Here is a 20,094-nt window from a genome sequence, read left to right on the forward strand (position 1 = left end):
TTTCAATACTCTTTATTTGAGCCCCACCTAACATGTAACGTGCCAGGAAGACCTAAACACTACAAGTTTTTGATATTTCATGCACTGTTTTAAAAAGTGCTTCTGTAACCTGTAGATGGAAAAAAGGTTAAGTAGCATGGCAAAAATCACTGTTAAAACGAATGTCCAGTGTTGCATTCGACTGTCCAATAACAGGGTGGGGTGGAGCTATAGAAATAATCTCATCTTGCACGTTTAGAAATATGAATTTAAAAAATAGAGTTTCAAGGTCAGTATAGCTCCAGAGCTTAGGGCGAGGAAACATGTTGAGAGACAGCTCAAATATGCAAGTGGAGAAAAACTCCAGTTGGATACAATCAGACACTGGTGAGGGCTCATCATCGAGCCTATTTAGCGGCAATGAAGGCAGCAATGAAAGCATACTTTGCTGCCTCCATTGCATCCTCATTGTGCCATCCAGCAGAGCTTTTCCAGGTAGCATGGGGCTTCTTACAGTCTGCACCATTGGGATGTGGGTAGCTCTGTGGTCTAAACCCGAGCCTCGGGTTTGCGAATCAGAAAATCAGCAATTCAAATTCCCGTGATGGTGTGAGCTCCCATTGCTCTGTCCCAGCGCCTGCCGACCTAGCAGTTTGAAAGCACACCAGCGCAAGTAGATAAATAGGTACTGCTACAGCAGGAAAGTAAACGGCGTTTCCATGCGCCCTGGCTTCCGTCACGGTGTCCTGTTGCACCAGGAGCAGTTTAGTCATGCTGGCCACATGACCTGAAAAGCTGCCTGCGCACAAACATGGGCTCCCTCGGCTTGAAAAGCAAGATGAGCACCACAACCCCATAGTCGCCTTTGACTGGACTTAACCGTCCAGGGGTCTTTTACCTTAGCTACAGTCTGGACCAAAGGAGGTGGTAGAACCAACAGCAGCTCACTATGACTTGTTTGCAAAGCAATTTGAGGACAAAATCACTTGCATCCACTGGGATCTTGACTTGGCTATTGCAGCAGATTAATCTCAAGGGTGCCCAAAGCACTGTCTACAGTAATACCTCCACAAACGTCTGCCTTGTCTAGCATCCATTCCGGTGAACGCATGCACTAAATTGTGCTTCACACATGCGCAGACGTGGCACTTTGCCCTGCGTCCTTTTCAGTTAGCAGCCAGGGCTCCAGAACGTATCCCGGCCGCAAAATGAGGTACAACTGTAGTCCTGTTGTATTGGATGAGTTTGTTAGTAAGGCTTGAGGATGTAGACAAAGGGCTTGGATCAGTCAGGGTGACCACTTTGCCTTGGACCCTTGCCCCTCTTGGCTGATTAAAAAACCAGCAGCGAGGAGACAGCTGGCTGGGCCATGCAGGTGATTAATGCCTCCTTGTGAGAGCGGGTGGTTGGACCCTGCTTGCTTGAAGAAGGCAGTGGTAAAACAACACCTCAATAAATTCTCCATGGATTCAGAATGCCTAAGAATTACCAGCCAGCTCCTCCTTGGGCAAAGTTCTTGAGTGGGTGGTCGCAGACCTGAACCAGGCACTCTTGGAAGAAACTGATTTTGTAGATCCATTTCAATCAGAGTTTAGACCTGGTTCACTACACTGGATGGATGGGAAGTTGCCTGATCTTGATGGGGCTTTACTCCCTCTGAAGGAACAGGAGAACTTCTGGATCCTTTGCTGTGGCTTGAGACTCAGGTGGCCTCAGTGGCGCAGAGTTCCCAGCTGCACCCCTGTTTGGACAGGGATAGTTAATTTCTGTTGCCTATGCTCTGGTAACCTCTAGGTTAAATTACTGCAACATGTTATACATGGGGCTGCCTCTGAAGTTGGTTCAGAAACTTCAGCTGGGGCAGAATTTGGTGGCTAGGTTGCTCGCTGGAGCAAGATGGTTTGAGAATATCACACCAATCCTGCCAGACTGCAGCGGTTGCAAATCAGTTTCTGGGCCTGATTCAAAGTGCTGTTTTTGACCTATAAAGTCCAAAATGGCCCAGGATACCTTAAGGACCACCTCTCCCCATATGAACTGACCCAGACCCTGTGATCATCATCTGAGTCCTTTTTGTGCAGCCTCTGCGAGAGGAGGGTGGCAACATGAGAATGGGTCTTTTCTGTGTTGGCTCCCTGTTTGTCAAATGCTCTTCACGGGAACTCCACATTGAAGCTTCCACCGGGTTTAGGCATTTGAGGCTCACCTGGCGCCTTTATTACATATCTTTACATGCCAGGCAAAAACATTTCAACCAGGTGTTCAGCTGATTAACATTCTATGGCTTTTTAAATGTGTTTATGGGAGACTGGGTTATTGGTTTGTTTTATTGTGTATTTTGTACTCCCATTTTGTATTTTTGTTGTTGTTGTGAACCGCCCTGGGATCTTTGGTTGAAGGGTATACAAGTTTAATACATAATAATAATAATTAGTAGTAGTATTCTGGATAAGCCAAGGGCATTTATAAGCCTAGTCCATGTCTTGGGTTGTGTAAAGTTAATCAGAAATTAGCCCCATTCAGGAACACACTCCCCGATTCCAAAATTTGGACACCTCCTCAAGTCACTATCAGATGACCCTGGAGGAATATCACAGGTAGGACAAAAAGCAAATAGGCATCACTTCTTTGTTCCTAGGATTTACTAGCTGAAGGGGTACTTCCTAATGCAGGTGTCATTTCTACATATGGATTCTTACTGGTATTTCCCCAAATAAATTGTTTTAACATCCTGTTATACCAATAACCATATTTTCAGGTAGCAATAAACCTTATAAGCTGTGAATGAAATGGGTGGTGGGGTTTTGCTTAATATCCCAAAAGCTTTTTGCATTGGGTAAAACAGATTCTCTCAAGTGCTTATCTAGGCAAATTCTCTATGCTGTTAATAACTGATAAAGAGATTTAATCCGCTGTCTAATCTTTCATGTTATTAAACGGCTTAATTGCACTTGAAAGATTCAGCACCTATAGCCAATTTTGTATATATTTGTGTGTATATAAAGTTAGGATTTTTCTTCTTGTCCAGTGAGCCCTTCTGGATACTGGCACTGGACCTCTTTCTCTACTTTAGATAACTGTATCTAATCTGTCTATTTATTTGCTTCTAGAAATACCAATCCAAATACATATCATGGGTAAGCGCGGTATTGTTCTCCAAACAATTTCCCCACCCCCTTTTCCCCATCCCCTTCTAACTATTTACCAGGACATGAGAGGACCTGCCCTTTTAACCGCATGACAACTAAGGCTTCATGGGAATCTTTGCCAAGGGACTTAAATAACATTTTTAAGCCTCTCCACACTTTGTTTTGTTTACAACCGAAGACCACAAAACAAAGCCCCATTTAGAACTCGGTAATGGAGCATGCATTAAAATGCAAGCCAAATGAATATAGCCATTCATTTCACTACAGTTAGCAAAAAGGACAATATTTCGGATGAAACGGGAAGTTTGTTGAGCATCTATCAAATGGTCTCCACACCAATTAAGTAGATAAGATCGGTCTTATCTGTAGCTACAATAAAGAAAGCTGCTTTTAAAGATGACACCACCCGTAAGCCATGCCGGCTTAGCAAAAAGCCACAAGATGCTATTTGCAAACTGTAATTCTTGCTTTAATGTAATGTACCTTTTCCCTTTGGAGGCAGAACAGCTGCATGGGAGAAAGATGGCTGGTCCCTTCCTCTTAGGAAATGACCTAATAGCAATTCTGAGGCCCAGTAGGTTTGGTAAAGAAAGTGTAAATGGTTCTCTTGGCAAGTTGAAGGCTGATATTTGGTAGTGGGAAACCTCTGGCACCTAGTGCAGTGTGAAAAGAAAGCAGCTGTTTGAAATAATTGGCTTTTCTCCTAAGAAGCTGGTGTCTCTCAGGTGGTTAAAGAACACAGCTGAAACCTGACTGCATTATTGGAGAGAGAGAAAGGCAGCTGTGGCTCCCTTTTCCACACAAAAAGCAATTTCCTCTTCTCACAAGGTGTGCCATTTGAATGGGACAGAATGACTGTACTTAGGCCTTGTTTTATCCCAGAGAAAAACAAAATGGAAGAGAAAGGCAGTTCTGTGTCCTTCTCTCCTGAGCAAGCAACTCTCCCTACTTATGAAGCGCAGGATAGGAGAGATTAATGGCCGTCCTGAGGCTGGTTTTTTCCCCCTCAGGTAAAAGCAAAATGGAAGAGAGGTGTGGCAGTGTTGTTTTTCGTGAGCAAGCCACGCCATTGATGAGGGGCAGGATCGGAGTGCGGCAAGGACCGGATGGCATCCTTGAGGTAAGAACAAAATGGAGATGGGTGGCAACTTCCAGGTTCCCTCATCTCTTGAGGCGGCTGCCGCCCCTCCCTCTCTCAAAAGAAAAAGTGGCGCTGTTGCTCTCTGTTTGACAAGGGGAAAAGAAAAGGGAATTATTTGGAAAGTGGCCGTCTTTTGCTGCAGTTAGCCTGCTTCCTGCAGCTACAACTTGTACGCAGGGCTTTTTTGCAGCCGGAACTCTCCGGAACTCGGTTCCGGTACCACAGTGGTGGGCACCATTGCCTTTCTAAGAGAACAAGGGAGGCAGGCGTTCATCGTGAGGTGTTTAATTTTAGGCATGTTTCCTAAAAGATAGGTGAAAAACTTCACTTTTTGAGATTTTGCAAGCTCAACAACTTTGCCAGAAGAAGCTCAGTTGTCTCTGAAATTTGAAATGTGGCATAACCCTAACCCTGTACTTTCCAAAATAACTGCAAAGGCACAAGGCTGGTGATAATTTATTCCTCTTAGCCTCTGCCTTCCTGCTTATGTAGTTCTCCCCTGTACCCACCATTATGAATGGCACGGGTGCAAAGAAATGGTATCGCCAGTACACTGTCCTCAGCATTAGGAAACAGAACCAGAGACGGACAGTAGTATGGAGGCAGGAGTTTGACAGAATAGCAGTGAAACATTCTTAATTTGCAGGTCATTGAGTGCCACCTTGTGGCCAGACAGAATATTCTAGAAGGGAAAGGCTATTAAAGAAATCTAGTGGTGGTGGTGGTGGTGGTAATAATAATAATAATAATAATAATAATAATAATAATAATAATTAATTATTATTTATTATTTATACCCTGCCCATCTGGCAAGTTTCCCAAGCCACTCTGGGCGGCCCCAATCGAGCGTTAAAAACAATACAGTATTAAATATTAAAAACTTCCCTTCAGATGTCTTTTAAAAATAGGATAGCTGCTTATTTCCCTGGCATCTGATGGGAGGGTGTTCCACAGGGCGGGTGCCACCACCAAGAAGGCCCTAATCCGTTCCAGAGGTCCTGTTGTAAACCAAAACAGGTTGTAACCCAAGGTGCGCTTTCACCAATGAGGCCTCCAAAACAAGTAAATAATGGGTTGTAACAAAAGAAAAGGGTTGTGATCCAAAAAAAGGGACACATACTTCTGGGTTTGACGTGGTTGTGATCCAAAACGGTTGCAAACCAAGGTACCACTGTATTTGGGGAGGGCAAATACAAATTATTTTGGGGGGACTTGGTGCTCCTATTTGCTTTGCTGGGACTCTGAAGGGGGCAGAGGTGGGGTGGGGTGTCATGAACTGTTTAATTGGAGGAGGTAGGCACTGAGAAAGGGAGGCACTGCAAACTCCAAAGCCCCAGTCTCTGTTCAGAAGCACACACACACACCCCACATTCCTGTCTCCTCCCCTCATTTCACCTTCTGCTTCCTCATGCAAAACTCAAAATAACTGGGAAGAGCTTGAAATGTACCGTGTTATTCCTATGTACACAACTCACCATCCTCGAAAAATATCCTAACCTCTCTTCCCCGCCCCGCAAAAGATGATTAAGTCACAATTCTTCATAGCTCCTGTTGAGTGTTTCTCTTGAAGTTGTGTCGACTCATTGTGCTTTGCAAGTTGGGAGCAGCAAGAGAATTGAAAGCAATTTTGCTGGCCATGTTTTTTTTGGGGGGGGGGGGTAGAGTTGACACACGCACACAGTGTGGCTTGTTTATTTACTTTTTAAAAACTCGACTCATCTTGACATTTTGAAACAAAACGGGCAGATCTGTTTGCTAGAAGCAACGGTGCAATGAGTTTGCTTAAATTGACTGCCAAGGAAATAATTGAATGATATATTGCTGTATTGACTCTCTTAATATTAATTTCTTCAGTAGCTGTTATACCTCCCAACAACCTCGTGAATAAATGTAGGTATCAGGGATATAAAAAATATATTAGTTTCATTTGTTTCAGTTTCCTGGCTTTTTTCCGGTTAGTTGAAAGTGCATGTGATAAACAGTTACCTGTATATTTCTTTCAGCGTTTTACACTGGAAGAAAGATACAGGCAACTGTTTATCACATAGGATAAAGCTTACGAAAACCCAATAACTGAGATATATTCTTCTATCTCTTCGATAACAATAGGGCATAAAGGAAAACAAAGCAGTGCAGTATTCCGTTGATCAGTATGGAAAGAGGAAATAAGAACTAAAAAGAACATTTTTCCTTCCCCAGAAGTGTTCTAAGCCAATGTCCTTCCTGTCACTAATCAAGATGGGAAGAGAAGAGCTCAAAGCCCATTATTTGTATATCAAAATTACTAATCCTATATAATTCCACATTGGTGGTTTTCTTTGTCAGTAGCTGGGGTGTGTTTGGGATAATTACTGTCTGTTGCCAGGTTAAAGGGTGTCTTACTGAAAGGCGAATGGAGTGGCTGTGCAGCTGTGGCACATTCCTCAAGGTCCACAAAAACAATTGGAATTGGCATGCCTTGTGTCTGCATTGAAGTGAACAAACATTTAAATTGTGAAACTTACACACAAATGTCTTCAAGTGCAACTACTACTACTACTACTCATTTTTATTATTATTTATACCCCACCCATTTGGGTGGGTTTCCCTAGCCACTCTAGGCGGCTCCCAACAGAATATTAAAAACATGATAAAAACATCAAACATTAAAAACTTTCCGATACAGGGCTGCCTTCAGATGTCTTCTAAAAGTCAGATAGTTGTTTATTTCATTGACATCTGATGGGAGGGTGTTCCACAGGATGGGCGCCACCACTGAGAAAGCCCTCTGCCTGGTTCCCTGTAACCTCACTTCTCGCCATGAGGCAACTGCCAGAAGGCCCTCGGAGCTGGACCTCAGTATCCAGGCTGAATGATGGGGGTGGAGATGCTCCTTCAGGTGTATTGGGCTGAGGCCATTTAGGGCTTTAAAGGTCAGCACCAACACTTTGAATTGTGCTCAGAAATGTACTGGGAGCCAATGTAGGTCTTTCAGGACCGATGTTATGTGGTCTCGGTGGCCACTCCCAGTCACCGGTCTAGCTGCCGCATTCTGAATTCCAAATCCCAATTTGATTCTCTTACATTATTCTGGGGAGGGAAATATGCCTCTATAGTTGTTTCATATAGGGATGATACTAATCCGTTTGTTGCTATATTTTCTTCTATTATTTTTTCGTATGACGTTAATTGTCTAGTGGCTTCAGTTTTAATCTTAAGAGTTTAGTAGAAATCCCCTTAGTTGGTATCCTAATAGCCACAGTATTTGAATGTTTCCCAATTGGGTTTGTATCTCATTAATGTAAGCGGCGTTCCATTTTTGTAAAAATATTTCAGGTCGTATAATTGTTTTTCTTTCCACCCTTTTATGTTAAAGATTTTATATTTATTTGTAGGTTATTTATAGGTTTTATATTTATTTGTACCGATTGGGTAAAACTGTATTGGCATTATGAGTGATGTGCCTGGGACAAAGAGATTTGCCCATATTGTCCAAATTTTAAAAGTTGTGTAAGTAAATGGGTTTTTGAATCTGTGTAGGAAATGTAGTTTATCTTTTAAAAGAGGTATTAATTTCATAAGAATACAGTCTATTTCCACATTCTCCAGCTTATTCCATTGGATTCCCTCATTACCAGACATTAGGTCTATCATATTGCTTAGTTGACACGCATTATAATAGCTGTTTAAGTATGGAAGTCCCCATCCTCCAACAGTTGGGTGCTCATACAGCAGGGATTTTTAAAATGCGTGTTCTGATTGAAATACGAATGCATTAATTTTTCTTTGCCAATTGGACATGTAGGCTGGTGGGATCCACACTGGTAGGGTTTGGAATAAAAATAATAACTTCGGAACGATATCATTTTGGTTGTGGCCAGTCGGTCCATAATAGAAAGTTTCATTTCCCCTCAGCGCCGCCCATCTATGTTTATTGTTTTCCATACTTTGCCGTAATTTGTCTGATATAACAAAGAGACTGCTCAGAGATAGTTTCCATATGCTATGACAGGTCTAGGTGGTTGTTTTTTTAATTACTTCTAGGCTGAGCCCTAGCTAAGTCATAAAGGAGATGGCAGAATAAGGAAGTGGAACTTGCTTAAAACATGAAAGGGGTATTTATTTTACCAACTGTTTTTGTGACAATTTCCAAGAGATTAGCTGTTTTCATTTGTCTTTAAGATGCCACAAGACTCTTTACTTTTTTTGTGTGAAGATTGGCTAAGTGGATTTTTTGTGTGGAAGGAAAACTGCTTCTCTGTTGTAATTCGTTTGCAATGAAGGTGGAGTCAGTGCTTACAGAGGTGTTGGTGCATTCATCTGTTTGGGAGATATGCCCTCAATCCATAGCTGTCAAGCGTCCCTTATTTGGCGGGACAGTCCCTTATCCCAGCGCCATGTTCTGCTGCTGTCCCTTATTGATGATGTCCCTTAAATAAGCTACTGAAGGTAATGGGGCCCTTTCTATGTCCAGCTGTCCTTTGTCAACAACAAATGGTTGCTGTTTTTTTGTGTTGAATATATGCTATATGGTAATTTATGGACCTAATAGGTATCTAAAGCCATTTGCACGCAACAAAATATGTATTTTATCAAAGTAATTGTTGATCCCTTATTTTGGCTGCTGATCCCTTATTTTCGAGGCTGCTGGTCCCTTATTTTCAAATCTGTAAGTTGACAGCTATGCCTCAATCTGTAAACCCTTCTGAATTCTCAGGGCCAAACTACACATTATGTTAGATAATCTGATGAGATGTGAGCTTGTTTTCAACAGCTGCAGTATGGCAGGCTCCAATCAGGACTGGGACTGCAGCACTGAGTAATGGTGGATTAAATCATCCCTCCCCCTCCACACCGGGGGCCTTCTCAGTTTCCCGCATGCCTCATTCGCTGAAGGGCTGGCGGCAGTGGTGCAAAACAGGCTTCCTCCCTGGCTTGAGAAAGAGGGCACTGAGCTTACCTTCCCAGGGGCTGCCACTGCCGCCACCGCCACCGTTTCTTCTCGTGAAGCGGGTAGGCAAAGCGAGCTCCTCTGCTTTGCTCTCTGGCCCACAGGAGCACCAGGGCAGCAGCGGCAGTGGGAGGAAGAGGCCAAGTGGTGGTGGCTCTGCCAATCAAATGCCACTGAGGTAAACCAGACGCGGCGTTTGATTGGCAGAGCCACTGCCACTCAGCCTCTTCCTCCCATCGCCATCGCTGGGAGTCTTGGCTACACGGCGGGTTCTTAAATGGCCAGGCGGGCCACATACAGGACCCAGGCGGGCCTGATCCGGTCCAGGGGGCATAGTTTGCTCTAAGCTATTCAGCACAGGAGAGAAGGTCTTGCTGAATCATTGACTGACTACCTAATAATGACTGCAAAGGGCAGGAGAATTGGCTGAAACAGGGAATTAAACTAACAAAAGCTGCAGTATGGCAGGCTCCAATCAGGACTGGGACTGCAGCATTGAGTAATGGTGGATTAAATCGTCCCTCCACACTGGGGACCTACCGTATTTTTCGCTCTATAGGACGCACTTTTTCCCCTCCAAAAATGAAGGGGAAATGTGTGTGCGTCCTATGGAGCGAATGCAGGCTCCTTGGCTTTGCGTCGACGCACCTGTCCTGGAAGCCGGAGGAGGAACAGAAGGGTCTCCTTCTGTTCCTTCTCCAGCTTCGCTGAAGGGCGCTGCCCCTTCTCCCTCTCTGCGCAGAGCCTCTCCTGTGAAGGAGAGGCGCTGCGCAGAGAGAGAGAGAAGGTGCAGCACCCCTTGAGCAACGCGCCTATCAAGCGAAGCCGGAGGAGGAACAGAAGGGTCTCCTTCTGTTCCTTCTCCAGCTTCGCTGAAGGGCGCTGCACCTTCTCCCTCTCTGCACAGCGCCTCTCCTGTGAAGGAGGGCCGCTGCGCAGAGAGAGAGAAGGCGAAGTGCCCCTTCAGCGACGCCTCTGTCCTGGCTTCTGCTTTAGCCCTGCACAGCCTCTTTGGGGAGGGGGAGCCTTCATCCCGCTGCCCTGAAGAGGCTTGGCGCGGTTACCCCAGAAGCCAGAACAGCCACACGGTATCCCAGAAGCCAGATCCCTCTTGCTGTTCTGGCTTCTGGGGTTCAGAATAATTTTTTCTTGTTTTCCGCCTCCCAAAACTAGGTGCGCCCTATGGTCCGGTGCGCCCTATGGTGCGAAAAATACGGTAGTCAAAATTGTGCCTCTAAGCCAGGGGTCAGCAAACATTTTCAGCAGGGGGCTGGTCCACGGTCCCTCAGACCTTGTGGGGGGCCGGACTATATTGGGGGAGGGGGGAAATGAACGAATTCTTATGCACACTGGGAAGAATGGGGTGGGGGAAGGCAGGCATAATAAAATAAAATAAAATAGTGTGCATTAAAGCAGGGTGGGGAAGGCTCAACAGACAAGCTCACCCAACACCACTTCTCATCCTCCTGCCACCCCCCAACACACACACACACAGACCCACAATCACCCCACGGAGAAAAGGGCAGCAAGTTCAATATGCAGAGAATGGCCAAGGCGAAGGCGGGATGGTGTCTCCAGAGACGGGGGGCGGGAGCTGGAAGAAGAGGCAAGGGGGGCATATAGTCCTCCCCACCCCACCCCCAGCTGCCTTCTCGGTTTGCCACGTGCCTCATTCGCTGAAGGGCTGGCGGCGGTGGCGCAAAACAGGCTTCCTCCCCGCCTTAAGAGGGCACTGCGCTTACCTTCCCAGGGGCTGCCGCCACCGCCACCACCGCTCTTTCTTCTCGTGAAGCGGGTAGGCAAAGCGAGCTTGTCTGCTCCGCTCTCTGGTGCACAGGAGCACCAGAGCGACAACGGTGGCGGGAGGAAGAGGCCAAGCGGCAGCGGCTCTGCCAATCAAATGCCGCTGAGGTGAACCAGGTGCGTTTGATTGGCAGAGCCGCCGCCGCTCGGCCTCTTCCTCCCATCGCCATCGCTGGGAGTCTTGGCTTCTTGGCAGGTTCTTAAATGGCCAGGCGGGCCACCTACAGGACCCAGGCAGGCCTGATCTGGCCCAGGGGCCATAGTTTGCCGACCCCTGCTCTAAGCTATTCAGCACAGGAGAGAAGGTCTTGCTGAATCATGGACTGACTACCTAATAATGACTGCAAAGGGCAGGAGAATTGGCTGAAACAGGGAATTAAACTAACAAAACAGAACTGTAGCCAAGTGAGTTGTACTGAAGGGTATTCTCATTGAATCTGATGGAACTTGGCTGATTGTGTCCATTAATTTCAGTGGGTGTACTCTATGATGTTTAATTCATGATAGGAAAAGAAGCCTAGGTAGGAACGGCTTTGTAAAAGAATAGAAGGATCTCTTTTCCTCTGGAAAGAGCAGAACTGATGATGAAGAAATACATTGACTCAAATGTTCTCAAGCGCAGCCTTCTGTCTTTTGTGGTCCTCCTCCTGCTGGCTTGTGGGCTTCCCAATGGTGTTTGGCTGATCACTGTGAGAATAGGATGTTGGAATCAATGGGCCTGTGGTGTGATGCAGCAGCAGTATACAGATACACAAGGGAGAAATGTAATTCTTCAAATGCAACATTCAAAACTATTGAACATTGGCTTTTTAAATAACATAGCACCAGGGACATTTCCTCCACAGCCCCACTAAAGGTGAGAATTGTGGGAAAAGCTGCTGATTTTTTTTTTTAGTAGGTCAAAAATACTTTGGGTGATGAGGAAAGAGATCTGGGTACTTTCATTATTTCCCTTCAGTTAGTAGGCATTTTTCTCCAAATGCCTGGAGAAAGCAAGGCAGTTACCAGAAAATAGGTTTTATTGCAGGAAAGGTGGTGTTGTATTAGTACAAAGGCTTACAAAACAATACCCCCTTTTCTCAAAACAAAATTGTAATTTACAATGTTTTCTTACTTCCATAAAGAAAATACAAAGTGAATGCAAACAGTGTGTGTAACGTGTTGCTAATCTTTGGTCAGCACAGGTAGATGCCTGGAAAAAAACCCAGATTTGGCATGTGCTTTGGGTTGTTTCAGATGTGAGGTCCTTTTACATTGCATATTACAGGTACCAGCTGTCGTTTGTTAGCACCATGGTGACATACACTTATTAAAACATAATGGCACAACATTTTTTTAAAAAAATACTAAAAGTAAACTAAATGCCAACTTGTTGTACAAAAGTAATTCTTATAAAATAGGCTATGATAAAATGAGGCATATTGTGTATAACTACAGTATTAATGAAAATTCTTAATTGGTTTCAAATATGCATTTTTTCTTTCTTTTTTCTGTGCAGCATGAATAGTGTACACATATGGCAGCCCTGAAGCAGCTCAGTCATAGTTATTTCAGCATTAATCCAAGCCAGCACCATACAGAATGAGGCATCAGGTGTTCTCTTCTAAGAATATAAGGTTTGTTTTCAGCTGCCCATGGTAATGCAAGTATGTAGAGCACCTTGAGTTTGTGGTGAATGAGGTGTTGTGTGACATTGAGGTTATCAGGAGAAAATACAGTACGGTTTGGCCTGCAATTGGTACCACAAGCAGTCCAGGTATTTTGCTACAGTGGTTGAGTGCCACCTTTCATTATTAGTAATTTCTGAAATGGAATCTAGTCCTCAGGGCAGTAACATAAGCATTAGTATTGAGGCTTATGGTTTCTGAAATTCTGATCACAGTCACTGATGATAAGGCATGGCTTAAATACCCCACGTGGAGGGGGAAGGATGTTTTGACCCTCCGGAAATGTAATACAGTGCTCATTCGCCTTCATGATATTTTAAAGAACTGCCTTTATGCTTTGTGGGATGACTGGCACAATAGTGAAAGGACACTTTTTTGGAGGGGGGGAAGGAGAATCTGTTGGTTTCTCTTTTTTGAAAAGAAGAACCTCTTACCTGTAATAGTTCAAATTCATAAAATCTCAAGGAAAAACAGGTGTGTTTTCCTTTTTTTGTGTTAACATAGTTTGCTAAATTCTCATATATTACTGCATTAAAAATAAATAAAATCTCTATTTTTTAATTTAGGAACTATAGCAAAATACCCAACGTGCTAGACTGCTAATAGGAAAAAATTAGCTCACATTTTGTGCCATATGCTGACCTCTTGAGCACCAGTATACTTTAAACTGAGGTTATATGGAAGTTACAGTAACCATGATTGGCATTGTAGTCAAAAGCTCTGGCCACGGTAAAGTCAAAGGGCCATTCTGCAGTCTTGGACAGGATGGAAGGACTCAGAGGTTTCTGTCCTCGGTAGTTTTTGGTACTTTTGAAAAAGTCATTGTCTCTCTTTAAAGCTCTCAGAAAGCGAAGTATGTTCAGATGTATAAGTGCATGAATGGAAGTGAATCATTCATGAAGTGGAGCTAAGGAGTGGAGGTTTTAGTAGAGTTCAATCCAGAGCCTCATTTTAAGAGCTTCTCCAAGCTCTCCTAGGAGGTAGTTGTCCTCATTGCTTTCTTCCAGTTTCTTTAGCTCATTCTTTTTGTAGAGAGGAATGCTAGCAATTTCCAGTGTGTAAGTGCCGGCGATTGCCTTTTTCTTGGCCATCTGAAGGTAACTCAGCCCATCCTTCTGGTGTATCCGGAAGATGTTATTATGATTGCCAAAGGAAATGAGATAGCGGATGTGGTTTGTCAGGGGCTGAATTGCAGGAATGAGCTCTAGGATGTGTTCTTTATTGCTGAGCCCAGACACGTTGAATCTCATCTTCAACGGGTGGTCAATGTCCAAACTTTCCAAACTGATCTATAAACGAGAAGTGAAAATGAAAGTATAGGCAAACCCCATGATCTGTCTTGTTTATACCGTTCTTACAGCTGTTAATTGGTCCAATTTGCCAAATTTGCTGATCACACTAAATTGTTCAGGGTTGTTAAACTGAAGGAGATTGCAAAGAGACCTCACAGGACCTCTCTGAACTGAGTGATTAAACTGCATTTGCGATTTTGCTGCCTAATGAAAACAAAACTGATATTGTAATGCCATTACACAAATCTCTGGTGCATTTGGAATTCTGTGTACAGTTCTGGTTGCCATACTGCAAAAAAGGATGGTGTGGAATTGGAAAAGGTTCAGAACAGGGTGACCAAAATAATCAAGGGGGAGAGCAGCTCCTCCATGAGGGTATGTTATAACATTTGGGACTTTTGTTAAGAGAAAAGGCAAGTAAGAGGTGCCATGACCCAGGTTTATAAAATTATTCATGGCATGGAGAAAGTGGCTAGGAAAGGGTTTTTCATGAAGGACAAGGCTTTCAATGGCTATTTGCAATGAGAAAGGTTATTCTCTGCCTCTATACTTGGAAGCTGTATGCTTCTGAATCCTAGTTACTGGAAACCGCAGAAAGGGCGAGTGCCCCTGTGCTCAGCTCCTGTTTGCAGGTTTCCCACGGGCGTTTGGTTGGCTACTGTGAGAACAGCATGCTGGTCTAGGTGGGCATTGGCCAGATCCACCAGGCTCTTCTTATGCTTTTACCACCTCTCTGGTTATTGCATGTGAAATAGGCAGGCGCTGGCTTATACCAGGAAGCTGCATTTCAAGAGGCTGGCTATACAATTGGGACTTTTGCCACAGTTACAGCTAGGGGTGACCTTTACAGACAAATACAAATAGGAGCATCTGTGCAATATAGAGATTAGTTTGAGTAAAGCTATACAATGTGGTAGAGCCTAAGAAATGTTCATGAACGATCACAGCAGTTGACGGAATAGGGGAGGGTGGTCCAGTATGGAGCCCAAGGGCTGCATGCTTCCCTCGGAAACATTTGACACCCCCTGCCTTCCCAAAGCCAGGTTAAGTGTGGTGCTGGGATTTGGGAAGGAGGGTCTTAGATTGCTCCCATATCCTTCCCTAGGCCTACTTAGTGCTGGCCCAGCTTTGGGAAGGAAGCAGGATGGCTCTAGGTCCCGGTCAGATTCTCACACCTCCTTCCCAAAGCCTGGTGCTTTTCTTAGCCGCCCGTGAGAAGACAGCACTGGGGCTCACCCTGTGCACGCCAAATCAGTGTACAGCTCATGGATTCTGTGTCAAAGTACTCTTGCGGCTCACTTGGTGTGAAAAGTGGGGCTGCCCTCGGATAGGGTAATCAACAAATTCCAGCCCTTCCCCCAGTTTGATAGGAAAAAGCTAGCTACCTCAATTGGCCAAATCTATTCAACTTAGTTTAGGAACAGAAAGTGTAAACTAGTTTAACTCTACAGTTCTTACTTACCTCATTCAGCTCAGTTTGATTGAGACTTCTTTTCTTCCTGCTGTCTTTTTTGGAGTAGCCATTAATCTTACACTCGTAACATGCTTCAGGAGACAAAGCATTCTCTTCATCCCCATCTAAGGGCAGATACTGGCCTTTATTAAACCCCATACCTGAGACACAGTGCCTGTTGGAAGAATATAGCAATTTTAATACTTGAAAATCTAAACCATCATGTGACATTTCCACTTCCTCAGTATGGAATCGTGGTAAACCATATACTACTGAAAACATTCTTAAAATTTGGTTTCTGTGTTGAACATAAACAAGCGGTCTTTGAAGAAAGGTGAAAATTAGTTACTCTGAGGTAAGACACAGGGCATCTTTGCAGTATATACATGGCTATTTCTGCAGCAATCTTCTGGCAGTGGCAGAAGAGAAAATATTATCTCTAGATTTGGGCACAATGCATTTAATCCTTGGCTAGTCCACGTTAGTTCACTGAGGAAGAAAACGGACTCTATCCAGGATATCAAAAGTATTACAAAACTGTTCTGTTGTATAAAGTGAAGAGAGTAGCCACACTTTTAATATTGTCTAATATGGGGCTTGATGGTGGACAGGCCTTGGTGGGTGCTAAGACAAGTTTGATAAGAAAAGCAGAATGGAGCCAGTTGACTTTATAACTGGCTGGCAGAATTGCTAGAAGGTCCCTGGCAGGAATCAGTATTAAGATTTAAGCAAAAGCTGCTTGATGGGATGGACCAGGTGGACCATTGCTGCTTTCCAGAACAGGTAGGGGTTGTGGAACCAATCCAACACTCCTACCAGTGCATTTGCACTCCGCTGACCTCTCTGCTGCGTTGCCTTCTTCATCCCAGTGAGCATCACTAAACAACCTGCTGGGAAGCTAGTGTTGTAGCTTTGCCCCAGCTGGCAAGTATCTGGATTTTAAGACTTGTTGGGAGTGATGTAGCTGGACACCTAGGCCTGTGCCTTTGTAAACGAGCAGAAGACATCAGTTGCCCTGTAGTGTCTCTTATTGCTGACTGACTAAATGCTGTCCTAATCTCCCAGCCATTTCAGAAAGGAAAGTGTGAAAATTATGCTTCTTGTTTTCATATAATCAATCAGAAATAGTGCATTGATAAAATACTAGATAACTAGAACACGTTTGCTAACAATTTGGGCTACCTGAGCCTTCTAGAAGATTAGCATTATAATAAAACATAGATGCTGGCTTGTGGGAATCACCAGCAAATACTCACCCTTGCCCAACTCTGTAATATCCAGGTGGGCAACCACAAAGATAACCACCTTCTGTGTTGGAGCAACCGTAATTGCAGGGGTTCTTAGTGGATGAACATTCATTTACATCATGGCATGCAGCTGAGAACTGATCAAAGGAAAATCCAGAGGGGCAGGCACATTTGTAGCTTCCAAGAGTGTTGTAGCATGAAGCTGAACCACAAATACTAGGATTTGAGCATTCATTTTCATCTGTTGGACAAATGACAACATTTTATTTTTTTTAAAAGGTATACAGAATTTATTAACAGGACAATAGTAGTAAAACAGTAATATAAACAGGTTCTGAATTTAAGGTTTTAAAGATTGGAACAGGAAAGTGCTCTTGCCATTTTAAATAACTACAAGATAAAGCATACTTCAGTACGGTAGTGGGGTAAATATATCACCAGCAGTGTGAGAGGGCAAACCCCATCTATTGTGCTTTCTTTGACTCTTCCCACCAGAATTATTGTTTTGCTCTCCATCAGCACCTACAAATGCATAGCCCCCTGAATGCAGACTGTAGCTACAGGTGTCCTTTGGCAACACATTTCCATTAGCCAGCTAGGCTTGACGCTGCAATCCTATAATCTATGCCTCATTAGTGCCACCTACTGATTTCTGCTGCCCTGCTGTTTAGTTTCTTTGTCAGAGTTTTGAAAACTTAAATGTTGAATTTGAAATTTTGGAATGACCTGCTTGTGAAGTTTTGTTTTCTTACCCACACATTGATTCCACTGATAGTGCTGAACATATCCTTGTGGGCAGCCACATCTGTAGCCACCAAGGATGTTTTGGCACCCATGTTGACACCTGTGGTTTCCTTCACACTCGTCCACATCTGTAAAGAAAGAATGCGGTAGATATAAGAAGAAAAGGGAGAGTTACAATTCTATACACACTTACCTTACAAGTTCCATCAACTCAGTGGGACTTATTTTTAAGCAACTATGCAATAGGATTGCGCGTTAACAAAATTTCTTCATAGAAAATTGGAGTTGGTAGTAACCCTTTTGACCAACCCTTTTACACCCTCCCTGGGAAGATTCCCAATCTTCTCCAAGAAATAGAGCCCCCTGGATTTTAAAGGATACCTGTTCCGATATCTCAATCAATCATTTATTATACAGTCACATAGCTGCTAAAGTTCCAATGTCTTATTGACTTATTCTTGCAGCTAGGAGGTGTTTACTGATACAACTAAAACTGATTGCTCCTCATTAAGTTGCCTTGGTAAACAGTCTATGACATTTTAATGGATATTTGAACATTTCATTCTTCTTTTCTTACATTAGATATGCTCACTGCCTTCATAATTTCCCCAAGTGTTTAAAGTATTTACCACCTTCATTGTCCTTTGAAACATCTCTAGTTTGTTCTTACCTTTCTTAAAATGTTGTGACCAGAACAGGGCACAGTAATCCAGCTGCATTCTAAGTAGCACAGGGTAAAATAATATCTCCTGTGTTCCACTTAGCTGCAAAAGGCCCTTCAAGTTCTAAATTGCATTTAGAGGCTTGGATCTGAAAGTGCCCTTCCATGAACAAGAAACCTCATCTGCTTCGAGAAGGGCTGTTTGCAACTTAGTGGAAGAGCTTTGTGTGAGAAAAGTGCACTGAAATCCAGATATGTTCTTCTGTTTATGCAAGTCTGTTTCCTGTCTGCTGCCCCCACTTCCCAATTTTTAACTAGATATGATTTAAATCTCTTACATGTGTGCATAGCAAGCACTAATGGCTGGAATGGGAACAGTTACCCACTGGAAAACCAATTTAAATCCTCAAGCCTTGATTAACAAATCAAATCTTGCTTTCCAATGGGGAACTTTTTGTGGTACACACACTGCAATGCAGTCCCAGATACCCGATTATACAAAGTCTTCCGTTAGTGCTTGTACAGAAGTTAACTGGAAAGAGCCAAAAAGTGAAAGCATTTAACTCAGGGTCTTTGGACCCAACCCAGAATCTGAGATCTGGTGCATACATCTAATAGTGAGATTTAATCATTACTGAAAACACGGCAGTGGCAAACATATGAATAGATATCACAGTGATTGCTTTAAAATTCTTGCTTAAAAATGTTTGCTTAGAAATATTCACCTAGCTACTTAGATCTAATAGAGCAAAAGGTATAACTAATGAAATACTTAATGCTGCTGTCTCAATAGACACAACTAGCTGCCTAAGCTAAGGCATTCAGATTTTGAATGTTGTGTTGCAATGAAGTCCCATAATAAACCTGTCTATGCTCTTATGAATTTATAGTATAAGCTCAGTATGCAATATTATGTAAATAGGACTATGATCTTACACCTTCTGCAAATATATCATCTACAAATAAATTTTGATGTTCAGATTTTACCATCACAGTTTAATCCAGTTGAGTCTAGAGAGAAACCTCTCTGGCATTCACAGGTGAAACTTCCAGGAGTATTCTGACAGATTCCTTTTGATCCACAAAGTGAAGGCTGTGATCCACATTCATTGTTATCTAAAAAATTATTCATTCTTATGAATCAGATTGAAAAAAGAGATCTAATACAAATATATGGCAATGGATATATACATGCTTGAAACTTGCACATTTCTATAGCTATCAACATAGCACATGATGTTGACTAGGGGTTCAGAATATGATAGATTGTGGGAATTATTTGTACCCACAGTGCTACTTCCAGATGCAAACTAAATAGGGGGTTCTCTTTTGAAAATATTTCATTCCACATCATTAACTTTGATTTAAATCCGCAAGGTGTGTGCTGAAGGTCAAAGAAGATTATGGACATTTGATATGCCAATAAAAAATACTTTTGAATGTAGTTTTAAGCAACTGTAACTTCAAGTCAGCTTTTAATAATGCTTTACTCCTTTGTCTCTGTGTGGTTATATTTACAATGTAATATTCAGCAACTGCATAAAAATGCTCAGCGAGTGCTTTTTTCATTTCTTCCGACATTTTTCTTTATCTACATTCCCCCTTGAACTTCTAAGTAGTGCAATGATGACAAATATATTTATACGGTTCTGTTGTTGTTGTTTTTTAAAAAAATAATTCTACACAGATCAGATTTAAAAAAATCTGACAATGTGACTTATTTGTTTTTATGAACGAAAATTCATTGTTTCAATTGATCTTACCAATGCAAGCCGTATGATGTTGTGTGAAACCTGGTGGACATTTACATGTGAACCCTCCCAAGGTATTGACACAAAGGAACTGGCAGTTGTGCTGCTTAGTTTGGCATTCATCAAGATCTAAAAGTGAAAAAGTGGTAAAAATTATCTGTATCACAGGGAAATTATGATTTCCTCTTATTTCAATAGATCAGCCACAAGGCTCTTTTACATGCTTACCCCATGCTTGGCTTGAACGGTTGAAGTATAATTCTATAATTTAGAAGCA

General features: G+C 43.0%; 1 protein-coding gene across 1 annotated transcript in view; it reads right to left on the bottom strand.

The window, feature by feature from the left end:
• Positions 1 to 12,003: 12,003 nt before the first annotated feature.
• Positions 12,004 to 20,094, bottom strand: part of FBN2 (fibrillin 2) — a 135,056-nt gene continuing 126,965 nt past the window's right edge. Inside the window, exons 60-65 of the mRNA XM_083576443.1 lie at positions 19,830 to 19,946; positions 19,054 to 19,182; positions 17,414 to 17,533; positions 16,671 to 16,902; positions 15,424 to 15,589; positions 12,004 to 13,958 (exon numbers count right to left, since the gene is read on the bottom strand). Of these exons, the coding sequence (XP_083432569.1) occupies positions 13,593 to 13,958; positions 15,424 to 15,589; positions 16,671 to 16,902; positions 17,414 to 17,533; positions 19,054 to 19,182; positions 19,830 to 19,946 (1,130 nt within the window). The 3' untranslated portion in view covers positions 12,004 to 13,592. The remainder of the gene's footprint in view (positions 13,959 to 15,423; positions 15,590 to 16,670; positions 16,903 to 17,413; positions 17,534 to 19,053; positions 19,183 to 19,829; positions 19,947 to 20,094) is intronic.

Source organism: Podarcis filfolensis, assembly GCF_964270895.1.
Source record: "Podarcis filfolensis genome assembly, chromosome: 11".
Taxonomy (NCBI): Eukaryota; Metazoa; Chordata; class Lepidosauria; order Squamata; family Lacertidae; genus Podarcis; species Podarcis filfolensis.